The sequence below is a fragment of the Aquarana catesbeiana genome, linkage group LG02 (genome assembly GCF_042186555.1).
Source record: "Aquarana catesbeiana isolate 2022-GZ linkage group LG02, ASM4218655v1, whole genome shotgun sequence".
Lineage (NCBI taxonomy): Eukaryota > Metazoa > Chordata > Amphibia > Anura > Ranidae > Aquarana > Aquarana catesbeiana.
The window spans coordinates 592,763,249-592,776,793 of NC_133325.1; the positions used below are offsets into that span (position 1 = coordinate 592,763,249).

General features: G+C 42.3%; 1 protein-coding gene across 4 annotated transcripts in view; it reads right to left on the bottom strand.

Annotated features, from left to right (window-relative positions):
• Positions 1-13,545, bottom strand: part of KDM6A (lysine demethylase 6A) — a 249,491-nt gene that overhangs the window by 80,467 nt on the left and 155,479 nt on the right. For all 4 annotated transcript variants that reach the window (XM_073616273.1, XM_073616271.1, XM_073616272.1 and 1 more), the window contains one exon: positions 11,878-12,653. In XM_073616273.1, the coding sequence (XP_073472374.1) occupies positions 11,878-12,653 (776 nt within the window). The remainder of the gene's footprint in view (positions 1-11,877; positions 12,654-13,545) is intronic.

Sequence of the window (13,545 nt, forward strand, 5' to 3'; positions counted from 1 at the left end):
TTTCTGTGTTTTTTTAGCTTATTTAGCAAAACTGTCTTATGGGTACAGTGTTGCATGACTGCGCAATTGTCATTCAAAGCATGACAGCGTTGAGTCCCGGTTCACATTGCGAACCGCTGGGTGTAAAGTTAATGACACCCCAAAGTCAGTTTGCAGGTCGCAGTGCGAACTGTAAAATGGTACAGGAATCGGATCGCATGGTGTCAGTGTGGCCAAAGAAAAAAAGGGTCCTGAACAATTTTGGTGTTAATATGATGCAATTACAGCCAGTTTGTATGGCTAAATTTGCAATGCACAGACAAACATCGCATGTGATGTGCACAGCAACGTGGTGCGAATCACATGCAATGTCTGGCACGCACTAATGTGAACCCAGCCTTAAAGCTTAAAATTCACCTGGGGAGGAAGGGGGTAAGAGTGCCCAGTATTGAAGCGGTGAAGGCTGTTTGAGGCTGAAATGAATTTGTATTTTTTTCTTGAAAAATTTGGAAAGGCACACACCTCTATAAAAGGCCTCAAAGCTGATAAAGAATACTGTATCAGAGCAAAAGCCATGAGGTCAAAGAAACTGCCTGCAGATCTGCAAGGCACAGATCTAGGGAAGACTACAAAAATGTTTTTGCTGCACTGAAGGATCCCAAGCGCAGTGTCCTCCATAATTTTCAAATGGAAGAAGTTTGTCGCAACCAGGACTCTTCCAAGAGCTAATCTGAGCAATGGGGGGGGGGGGGGGGGGGTGAGCCTTAGTTTAAGAGTTTAAGAAGTGACAAAGAACCTGATGATTCTTTTCAGCAGCAGGGACTGGGAGACTGGTCAGGGTTGAGGGAAAGCTGAATGGAGCAAAGTACAGAGATATCCTCAAAGAAAGCCTGTTGCACAGTGCTCAGGATCTCAGACTGGGCTGAAGGTTCGCCTTCCAACATGACAATGATCCTAAGTACACAGCCAAGCCAACACAGGAGTGGCTTAGTGACAACTCTGAACATCCTAGAGTGGCCCAGTCAAAACCCTGACTTGAACTCTATTGAACATCTTTGGAGAGACCTGAAAATGCCTGTTCACAAACGATCCTTATCCAACCTGAGTACCCAAACCAGGTGTGCAAAGCTTGTATCATCACACCCAAAAAGACTCATGGCTGCAATTGCTGCCAAAGGTGCTCCAGCAAAGTACTGAGTAAAGGGTCTGAATACTTAAAGTGATTGTAAGGCTCCATGCACAGTGGACGTTAAAATAATGTAATAAAAATGTCAGTAGCTTTACAGTGAGTCTTTCGACGGTTTTGCAATAGCGGTTATTTGCGTTTTTTTTTTTTTCCCTCAATGGATCAAAAACATTAAAAAACACAGGTGAGCCAGGTTTTTGAGCGTTTATCAATGTTTGGTGTTTTTTGTGGTCAGAAAAACGACTACTGAACACGATTTTATGGCGTTCAGAAAACAGCCCATAAACTCCACTGCTGATAAACAGCCAAAAACATTCATGTGTGCAAGGACACATAGGTTAAAGTGGATGTAAACCCAATGTCATCCTTTCTAAACTACTGCCATAGGGGTTATGTATAAGGATATACACGCCTCCTGCATGTATCTTTACCTGTCAAATATCTCCGCTCTGTCTGTTATTAGAGCAGAAAAACTGCAGATTCTGTGGGTGGGTCTGCTGTCTGGAGATCGGTGGGTGGAGTCATGTCGTCAGTAGACTCCCCGCCCACCTCTACACTCCCCTTGTCAATATGCATTTTCTCCTGTGTATTTCTTACACTGAACTTCTACTATGATCTAACATCCAGTGAAAAGACAGGAAAAGTAACCACATGACTTCAGCATGCCCAATTATGCTGAGGTGTGGAACATCCAATCCTGGCAGAGCAGCAGAAGAAAGAGTGGGAGGGAATTAAAAAATAATACATGTCTTAGGCTAGTGCACGAGATATGTAAATCACCTGTCACTCACAGCAAGGGGGAGGATTTGACAAAGTTTTTCTGTTTGTCAAAATTTATCTCACTGAACAATAAAAGAGGATTGCTCAGAGATGGATTAATACTTTGTGGCAAGACTGGGCTCAAATGATAGGAAATCTTATACTCTATATTATGACATTAAAAAAAAAAAATTCGGGTTTACATCCACTTTAACAGAGGGGAGTTTATGGGCTGTTAAAAAAAAAAAAAAAACGCCCAAACACATCAGTTTATGAACTTCAGTGTGCATGGAGCCTAAAAGTTAACCTTGTAATACAACCCATTCAGTTTAAAATAGAAATTAAAGACAAAACAATTTTGTATACTTTTTTTTTTTTATAAGTTATCACAGTCTCCCTTTTCTCAGCTACATAGGAGCTGAGGAAGGAGGAGAAGCAGCAGCACACTGAGCTTCTCAGTGAATGGCTGTGCAGCAGGGGGAGTGTCAGGACAAGTCTGATCATTGGAAGAGAGCACACTGCGGTCAGTTCTCTAGCTATGCTGGGAACTCAGTGTGCTCTCTTGCATAGTGTGGTCAGTTTTTAATAGGAAGGCAGAGGGACTGGAAGGAACACCAGGAATTTTACACAAAGGAAGCAATACAAAGAGAACAGCATATTTTCTCATAAAAGTACAGCAGGCACATATCAGGAATATGAAGTGTTGGAGAAACAAACGCTTTAAGGTAAGTACATGTGATATTTCAGTTTTTTCTTTTAATAAATTCACAGACATTACTAAAATTCAGTTTTTACTTTGTCATTACAAGGTACTAAGTGCAAATTCATGAGGAAAAAAAATGGGTTTAACCCCTTCACGCCTAAGGGTAAAACAGATCTAAATGTCTAAGCAGAATTTTGCAACTTTGACATGTTTTCGTAAAGCTGTACATATCCCCACAACTACTTAATGTATGCAGGTGGATTATACCTTGTTTTTTTCATGACAAATTGGGCTTTTTTTGGTGGTAAATAGTAATAGATAGCTCTAGATTTTTTTTTTTTTATAATGTTATCAAAGGAAAACTGGCCCAAAAACGTACCTGTAGTATAGCCCAGAAGCAGTAGTGTGCATCTTGCTTTTTTTTTATCCTGCCTAAAACACACTGACACCAATTGAAATGCGTTTTTTTTTTTTTTTTTTTTTTTTTTTAATTCTACCCAAAAGATGCTGACCGTAATCCAAACACTAATCCTGGCCAGCTTGATCTTGTTTTTTTTTTCTTTTTTACAAACTTGGTTTGTTTACAATTCTTCTGCAAGAAGATGAAGATACAATGCAATGCACCAAGGAAACCCAGGGGCGGGCTCATTGACTGATCACTGTGATGGCCAGTCAATCAGAGGCTATCACAGCAATCAGGTGACTCGGAACCGACAGTCCCAGGTCCTGATAGTTTGTGAGAGCTCAGTCTCTGTGCTGGGAGCGCTCCCAGCACAAAAACCCACTTCCGTGAGGCTGCATATATGTGTGCGGTCGGTGCAAAGGGGTAAAACAACTGTAGCATCAGGCTGCAACATAGGAAAATTGAGAAAAATTGAGAAAGCATACTTCATGCTTTCATCTATAATGCATTAACAAACACTATATACTGATACACTGCTGCAAGCCCAGGATCGCTCTCCCATAAGAAAAACCCTCAGGGATGGATCAGATGTGGGCAGCCCTTAACATTTGTCTTACTCTCTTGCTGTAGCTCCACCCAACACATTTCATCAGTATGACATCATGGGGGACATGGCGCACAACGATGTGAAACCGGTTTAAAAAACGCATGCACTCTGCCAGCCGCCTCCACAAGTCAACTCAAGGAGACTTCGTAACAATAGACTAGCAGCTCTGCCTCCTTGAGTTTGCTTGTGGAGGCAGCTGGCCGGGTGTATGCATATTTAAACCAGTTCCACATTGCTGTGCACCATGTCCCTGATGACATCATACTGATGAATTATGTTGGGCAGAGCTACAGAAATATAGGAGAGAGATCATCACAGATTGTTGTGGACATTTATGAAACATTGTAATATAGTTATCGCACTTGTCAACCAGTGTTTTTGACTTCATTTGCAGTTGCTGTACACTGTATATAAAAATATATTTTTATTTTCTTGTTTCTTATACAGCACAGCACTTTTAATACATTAAAATGCTAAAATGTACATTTTGACCCAAGTATTGCTTAAAACCCCCAAAACATTAAACATTTTGTAAAAAGAGGACCTTATAGGACAAAAGGATGGTACAGTAGTAAACATGACGGCAGTAGAAGGGTTAAAGAAAGCCTCCCTGAGAGAAATGTCAAGGCAGTCATTGCTGTCTGTTCTACAAGACCTTAAAGATTCAATAGTTTATACTACAAACGGTAATTAACCACATTCTGACATTGAATTCTATCAGTTTTAAAATTTGCTCATGTAGGGAGCGATTTGGTGCATATCCTACTGACAGATCATTTGATTGCATAACTAAAATCGCAGTGCGCTTGCTTATTTTTTTCCAAAGGAGACCACTGATCGCTAGCGATTCAAGTCATGTATTAAATTGCCTGCATCATAAATCAAATTCAAGTATACTATATATTAACCACTTGCCCACTTAACCCCCCCTTCCTAACCAGACCAATTTTCAGCTTTCAGTGCTGTCACATTTTGAATGACAATTACTTAGGCATGCAACATTGTACTCATATGAAATTTTTGTCCTTTTTTCCCCCACACAAATAGAGCTTTTTTTTGGTGGTATTTGACCACTTTTTTTTTGTGCTATAAATAGAAAAAAAAAAAAAACCAAAAATTTTGTAAAAAAAAATAATAAAAAAAAAATGCATTTTTCTTTGTTTCGGTTATAAAATATTGCAAATTAGCGATTTTTCTTCATACATTTTGGCCCAAATGTATACTGCTACATATCTGGTAGAAATAACCAAAATAAATGTATATTTCATCTGTGTGAAAGTTATAGTCTAAAAACTATGGTGCCAAGCTCTAAAAATTGATCACACCTTATGTACTGATGTCCTGATTTGACACCAAGGGCACTTTCACACTGAGGTGCTGGTAAAGCGCCTCTATTTTTAGCAGCGCTTTACTGTTTTAGCTGCGCTTTTTGGTCGCTAGTGAGTGACAGGAGAGGCGCTTTGCAGGAGCTATTTTTAGCTATATAGCGCCTGTAAAGTGCCTTAGTGTGAAAGTAACCTAACAAGCCAGAACAGTACAAAAACCCCCAAATTACCCCCCTTTTTGGAAAGTAGACAGTGCAAGGAAGAGGCATGGTAGTTTAAGTTATACATTTTTCCCACAATTCTTTGCAAAATGAATTTTTTCTTTACAAAATTGTCATAACAGGTTATTGCTCACACTCAGCTTATGCATACCACAAATTGCACCCCAAAACATATTCTGCTACTCCTCCCAAGTATGGTGATACCACATGTGTGAGACCTTTTCACAGCCTGGCCACATAGAGGCCCAACATGCAGGGAGCACCATCAGGTGTTCTAGGGACATAAATTATGCATATAGGTGTACATTTAATAACCGACATTAATGTTGCATTATCACATTATTGCCAGTGGCAAAGCTTTTTGTTTCAGCGAAGTTGAGCTAGCCCAAACCAAGTGTCAAAGATCAAAGTATACAAATCCATTTTGCAGCGAATTCACAAAAATGCCCACTATCGCGCCACAACCTAACCACGCCTCAAAGCAGGTTGTTTCCTCTACATCACTTTGCCTTTAACCGCATTCAGACCCACGGCAGTACGTTTACTGCTGCAGGTCGGCTCGTACAGGCAAAAATCACATACCTGTACGTTGCGGCTTTCTTCCGTGTACACGCTCACACACATGCATGGACTCGGAACACTGAGCTATCATTCGCTGCAGCACAAGCCAGTCAGTTCCGGCCAACGATTTATGGCCGGCCCCCACTGATCGGCTGAGCGAATGACAGGAGAGCCCCCTGTGTTGGTAAACATAGGGATCTAAGCAGACATTATATATCTAGTAATGGCAACATGCGCTGGAGCCAGTGACAGCACAATGGGGCCAGCGGGTGGGCTATGTATGTGATTCTGCGCAGCCAGCCCGCACTGTAACAGTAAAGCTACAGTGTGTGGTCGGCAAGTGGTTAAACTGTAAGCTCCTTGAGGTCAAGAACTAATGTGAATGTACAACATATATGTAAAAGCTCTGTATAAATCAGAGCTATATAAATACCAATATTAAATGCTGTATTTGATTCGCATGCCAACCCTTGTTATGAAAAATGTTTAAGCATATAGTGTGTAAAAATAACTTATTCAAGAGAAAGCCGAAAGAGCTCATTACATATTACACTGCTTCCTGCTTAGTAATGCACAATTACTAAGCTGCATTTATGCTCTATGGCAGGGATATGCAATTAGCAGACCTCCAGCTGTTGCAGAACTAGAAGTCCCATGAGGCATAGCAAGACTGACAGCCACAAGCATAACACCCAGAGGCAGAGGTATGATGGGACTTGTAGTTTTGCAACAGCTGGAGGTCCGCTAATTGCATATCCCTGGTCTATGGAAATCTGTGTGTCAGGTCTAATCACTTTGAAAACAAATGCTCTGTAAATTGAAAGGAGCTTATCTCAACAGTCATTAACCACTTGATGACCAGTCACAAACCAGTACGTCGATGGACTTTAAATGGTTATAATACCTGGTTACAACACCAGGATGATGCCTGCAGCTGCAGGCATCATCTCGGTAACTTTTAATTTTATTTATTTATGGTGTGAACAAATGCTTTTTAGGGCAAATCGACATTTGATGTCAAAATTAACACTGCACTAACACACAGAATAAATAGGGGGCATCTACTAAGCCACTGAAAGAAAAAAAAAAATAAGAAAAAGGCTTTTTTTTTTACTTAATATTTAATGTTGATAATATATTCAGGTAATATGTGCAGTGGCATTACAGCCAATAGAGCTTACATTAATTTTTTTTTTATATATTTTAAAGTTGCACTTCTTTTTTGTCAAAAAGCAATATTTTTGTTTACGAAACTTGGTTTCATTTATAAAGACTTTATAAAGTATCTCATGTGAGTACACCCCTCACATTTTTGTAAATTTTTTATTATTTCTTTTCTTCCGACAACACTGAAGAAATGACACTTTGCTACAATGTAAAGTAGTAAGTGTACAGCTTGTATAACAATGTAAATTTGCTGTCCCCTCCAAATAACTCAACATACGGCCATTAAGGTCTAAACTGCTGGCAACAAAAATGAGTACACCCCTAAGTGAAAATGTCCAAATTGGGCCCAATTAGCCATTTTCCCTCCCCGGTGTCATGTGACTCGTTAGTGTTACAAGGTCTCAGGTGTGAACGGGGAGCAGGTGTGTTAAACTTGGTGTTATCGCTCTCACTCTCTCATACTGGTCACTGGAAGTTTAACATGGCACCTCATGGCAAAGAACGCTGAGGATCTGAAAAAAATAATTGTTGCTCTACATAAAGATGGCCTAGGCTAAAAGAAGATAGCCAAGACCCTGAAACGGAGATGCAGCATGGTGGCCAAGACCATACAGCGGTTTAACAGGAGAGGTTCCACTCAGGACAGGCCTCGTAATGGTCGACCAAAGCAGTTGAGTGCACGTGCTCAGCATCATATCCAGAGGTTGTCTTTGGGAAATAGACGTATAAGTGCTGTCAGCATTGCTGCATAGACTGAAGGGGTGGGGAGTCAGCCTGTTAGTGCTCAGACTATATGCTGCGCACTGCATCAAACTGGTCTTCATGGCTGTCGTCCTAGAAGGAAGCCTTTTCTAAAGATGATGCACAAGAAAGTCAGCAAAAAGCAGACTAAGGACATGGATTACTGGAACCATGTCCTGTGGTCTGATGAGACCAAGATAAACTTACTTGGTTCAGCTGGTGTCAAGCGTGTGTGGCGGCAACCAGGTGAGGGGTACAAAGGACAAGTGTGTCTTGCCTACACAGTCAAGCATGGTGGTGGGAGTGTCATGGTCTGGGGCTGCATGAGTGCTGCCGGCACTGGGGAGCTACAGTTCATTGAGGGAACCATTAATGTCAACATGTACTGCGACATACTGAAGCAGAGGATGATCCCCTCCCTTGAGAGACTGGGTCGCAGGGCAGTATTCCAACATTATATTGACCCCAAACACACCTCCAAGACAACCACTGCATTGCTAAAGAAGCTGAGGGTAAAGGTGATGGACTGGCCAGGCATTTCTCCAGACCTAAACCTTATTGAGCATCTATGGGCCATCCTCAAACAGAAGGTGGAGGAGCGCAAGGTCTCCAACATCCACCAGCTCTGTGATGTCGTCATGGAGGAGTGGAAGAGTGGAAGAGGACTCAAGTGGCAACCTGTGAAGCTCTGCTGAACTCCATGCCCAAGAGGGTTAAAGGCAGTGCTGGAAAATAATGGTGGCCACACAAAATATTGACACTTTGGGCCCAATTTGGACATTTTCACTTAGGGGTGTGCTCACTTTTGTTGCCAGCGGTTTAGACATTAATGGTTGTGAGTTGAGTTATTTTGAGGGGGCAGAAAATTTACACTGTTATACAAGCTGTACACTCACTACCTTTACATTGTAGCAAAGTAATTTCTTCAGTGTTGTCACAAGAAAAGATATAATCAAATAATTACAAAAATGTGAAGGGTGTACTCACTTTTGTGAAACACTGCATATCAATGCCTAAATCTGTGTCTGTAGTGCATGTTCAAACCATAATACCATAAACATTAGAATTATACTAGGGATGCAACAAAATATCGGCCGAAAATGGCCTTTTTGACAATTTGCCGAAAGAGAAATCACGCTGATAACGGCGCCGAAAATGGGACGGGGTGCCGCCCAGTACTGGGGTGTCGTTCTGGAGCGTCCCCGTCCAGCCCCAATCCAGTCCAGTTCTCCCCTCCCTGACGAGGCGGCTGAAAGCAAAACAGTGCTCTATGGAGGAAAGCTATCATCACACCGCGTTAAGGAGCAGCTTGTCGGTATGATCAGCAGGAGGAGCATTATCAGTGTGCAGCGCCGCGGGTGTTAAGAGTGCAGGACTTGTTTGACATGCACTCTTAACCTCCGCAGTGCCGCACCCTGATAAGGCTCCTCCCACTGATCATAGCAGCAAGCTGCTCCTTAACGCGATCTGCTGACAGCTTTCCTCCATAGACCACTGTTCTTGGCTTTGACTTGCCTTGCTAACACTACCCTGTCCTGATCCTGTCTGACATACTAAGGCAGGCTGCATGATGGGCACTGGCAGGCTGCATTTAAAGGAACCTGGTGAGGCTGCATTTATCTCCTGTACCACGTCTGCAGTCTCTGGCCATCTCCTGTACCACGTCTGCAGTCTCTGGCCATCTCCTGTACCACGTCTGCAGTCACTGGCCATCTCCTGTACCACGTCTGCAGTCTCTGGCCATCTCCTGTACCACGTCTGCAGTCCCTGGCCATCTCCTGTACCACGTCTGCAGTCCCTGAGCATCTCCTGTACCACGTCTGCAGTCCCTGAGCATCTCCTGTACCACGTCTGCAGTCCCTGAGCATCTCCTGTACCACGTCTGCAGTCCCTGAGCATCTCCTGTACCACGTCTGCAGTCCCTGAGCATCTCCTGTACCACGTCTGCAGTCCCTGAGCATCTCCTGTACCACGTCTGCAGTCCCTGAGCATCTCCTGTACCACGTCTGCAGTCCCTGAGCATCTCCTGTACCACGTCTGCAGTCCCTGAGCATCTCCTGTACCACGTCTGCAGTCCCTGAGCATCTCCTGTACCACGTCTGCAGTCCCTGAGCATCTCCTGTACCACGTCTGCAGTCCCTGAGCATCTCCTGTACCACGTCTGCAGTCCCTGAGCATCTCCTGTACCACGTCTGCAGTCCCTGAGCATCTCCTGTACCACGTCTGCAGTCCCTGAGCATCTCCTGTACCACGTCTGCAGTCCCTGAGCATCTCCTGTACCACGTCTGCAGTCCCTGAGCATCTCCTGTACCACGTCTGCAGTCCCTGAGCATCTCCTGTACCACGTCTGCAGTCCCTGAGCATCTCCTGTACCACGTCTGCAGTCCCTGAGCATCTCCTGTACCACGTCTGCAGTCCCTGAGCATCTCCTGTACCACGTCTGCAGTCCCTGAGCATCTCCTGTACCACGTCTGCAGTCTCTGAGCATCTCCTGTACCACGTCTGCAGTCTCTGGGCATCTCCTGTACCACGTCTGCAGTCTCTGAGCATCTCCTGTAGTATGTCTGCAGTCACTGACCATCTCCTGTACCATGTCCCCATTCTCTGACCATCTACTGTACCATGTCCTCCAGTCTCTATCTAAAAAATATATTATAAAAACAGTCATTTTCGGTATCGGTCATTTTAGGCCTAGTGTATTTTTCATTTTTGGTATCGGTTTCGGCACCAAAAAACCCATTCGGTGCACCCCTAAATTTTACGCTAGGGGTAAATGAGTCTGACAGTTCTACAAAAATGCTTAAATATTGCACTACAATTGAACCATTAGATTTCAGTCCACTAAAAAGTACTGGGGGTTTTAGTCAACTAAAATAAGACAAACCAAAATAGCATTTTAGTCAAAAGACTGACTAAAACAAAATTGAAATTTGACGTCAAAATTAACACTGCCCGTCACATGCCCATTGCTGTCACAAGGGATGTTTTACATTTCTTGTGACAGCAATAAAAGTGATCAAAAATAAAACTTTAATGCGATAATATAAAAATAATATAAAAAAAAAAGAAAAAAAAAAATTTCAGGTGTCCCTGTACTCGTGTGTAAAGACGAACGTACACGTTGGTCCCACGCGAAAACAGCAATCGTCCCACACATGAGTTATCACTGCAAACTTCAGAACATGGGCAGTAATTCTAGCACCAGCCCTCCTGTGTAAATCTAAAGTGGTAACCTGTTAAGGCTTTTAAAGTGACACCTATGGAGAGTAAAGTTACGCCATTTTTCGCTGTTGCATAGGCGTGTGGAATTTTAAAGCGTGACAGGTTTGGTATCTATTTACTCAGATTATCATCCTCTATATTTTACCAAAACATTTGGTTGTGTATTGTGTTTTTTGCATTAAAATAAAAAAATAAAAAGTGAATTTTTCCCCCCAAAAATTGTGTTTGAAAAACTGCTGCCCAAATACCATTAAACATTGCAACACCCACCAATTTATTCTCAAGTGATTAAAGTGATACTAAACTCTTTTCTCTTTAAAAATAAACACGTTATACTTACCTGCTTGGTCTTGTAGTTTTGCACAGAGCAGACCTGATCCTCCTCTTCTCGGGGTCCCGCTTCTCAATTTTCCCTCCTTTTGAGCCCTTCCACAGCAAGCAGCTTGCTATGGGGGCATCCGAGCAAAGCCGCAGCTCCATGTGTCCATTCAGACATTGAGCCATGTTGCTGCTCTGCATCCTCTCTCCCCTGATTGGCTAACTGACTTTCACTGACAGCAATGGGAGCCAATGGCGCCGCTGCTGTGTCTCAATCAAGAGGGAGAGTCCCAGACGGCCAAAGCACCCGTGCACATTGCTTGAAAGAGATGGGGCTCAGGTAAGTATTAGGTGGGCTGCTACACACAGAAGTTAATCTCAATGCAAAGAATACATTAAGAAAAAAAATTCTGCCTTTACAACCACTTACGGCAGGAAGCTTGCACACTGCCAAAATGACTACTAAGGGGAGTATTTTACAAACCAAAATTTGAAATGCAATAACTAGCAGAAAGTGAAAATTATGCTACAAAATTACTTGTATAAATATCAGAAAGAATTTAAAACACGTACTTACTGAATATAAACCTCTCTCCGATTTACTGCAATGTAGTCCTAAAGTCCATCAAGAGTTTTTTATAGGACAGAAGTTAATGTTTTACAGTGAAAAATTACAGATACTTACCGGCATGCTTTTAAAACTTCTGTTGAGCTAGGGTATATGGAAACTGACATGGATGGTATAGTCTGAGGGCTTTGTTTGTGGCTAATTATAGCTGGGTCCTTCTTTTTAGGGCTCTGAGAGTCCTCCATACTCTTCCCATTGACTGCATCAAGTCCACTATGGGGGCTGTTAAGGCTGATAACACTGTTGGTCATTGTCTGTTCAGTAGATTTTGGAGAAGGTGTTGCTGTGGAAATGGCTGAAGATGGGGAGGAGGCAACAGAATTCTCAGTTTTTGTATGAACAGCTGGATGAATATTGTTGACTTTGTCACAGGTTCCAGTACCCACATTGTTATTGGCTTTTCTCATCAACAAGGCAGAGAGCTGAGGATTGTCTGAACTAAGTAAACCTGGTGACTTAGAATCTCCATGGCTAGGGCTAGGAACAGTATCTGCCGTCACCTGATGGACATGATTAGGAAGTCCCTCTACACCGGCAGTACTGTTAGGTGTCCCTTCAGAAAGCCTGCTTGTTTCAGGCACTGTTCCATTTCCTGAAGGCTTGCTCTCTTTGGTTAAAGTAATGCCTTGTTGTCCACCTGAGGTAGCAGTGTGAGAGGAGAGGTGATTGAGAGCAGCCCCCTGTGTTACTGAATTGCTAGGCATGGTAGGATGTCCAACCTGATTTTGAATACCAGTGCCAGCTGCTTGGAGATGCTGGGAAGGCCCAGTGGAAGAAATAGGTCGTTCACCATTAGGACCTGCCAAATGTGAATTCTGACCTTTATGAAGCCCCTGAAAGTGATGCAAAAACACATGTATTAGAATCTGATTTACTAACATTACAAAAAAAGTCAACATTTCAAAAACTATATTGATGATGTGCGTATTATTTTGAAAATGGTCATTTTAAACTTTGTTGTGTGAACTGCATGATAAAGTCTTCTGAACATATGAAAACAAACATTAAACCTTGAGGCAGACCAACAATACTAAATAAACAATAAAAATAGACAGGCGTTCTAATCCATCTACACTCGATCCAAAAAAAAAGAAAAAAGGGTTGCCTTTAGTTATACTAAGGTCTGAGACCTCACACAGATCTCAAATTGCCCCACTCAGTGCTGTAATTGAGGAAAGTGTTTTTTGAAACAAGCCTAAAAGGTTAACATGAAAAATGCTGGATAAATACAAGACGTCACGTGTATTAAAGTCCAGTTCTTTTTAAAACTATAATCAAGGTAAGATGGGTAAAACTTTGGTAGCTATAGCAGCGCCTGTTGTAAAATACTGTATCTTTGTTCTTCCAAGTTCTCATTTAAAGGGTAACACTCCACTTTCGTGAGGAGGAACTAGCAAAGAAAAAAAAATATAGCACATATAATTGCGTCACTAATCATATTGTAATTGATTAAAAAATCATCTTTCCTTTTCAAGCTGCAGCCACTGTAATTTTCTGAGAATGCATTGCAATATGGCTACCTGGAGTTGTTCTGTACATAGAGTGTGTACTGACCACTCCCCAGAAACAATTCCTGCTTGTGATTGGCTCACCAATTTTTCCAAACGTCTGCCTAAGATACAAATCAGATTTCAGGCATCCCCTGCAAAAAAAAATTCATTTTTGGAGAGATACTTTCAATAGGAGCACGTCTAAGAGGATGCAGGCCAGCAGCTTCCTCATTAG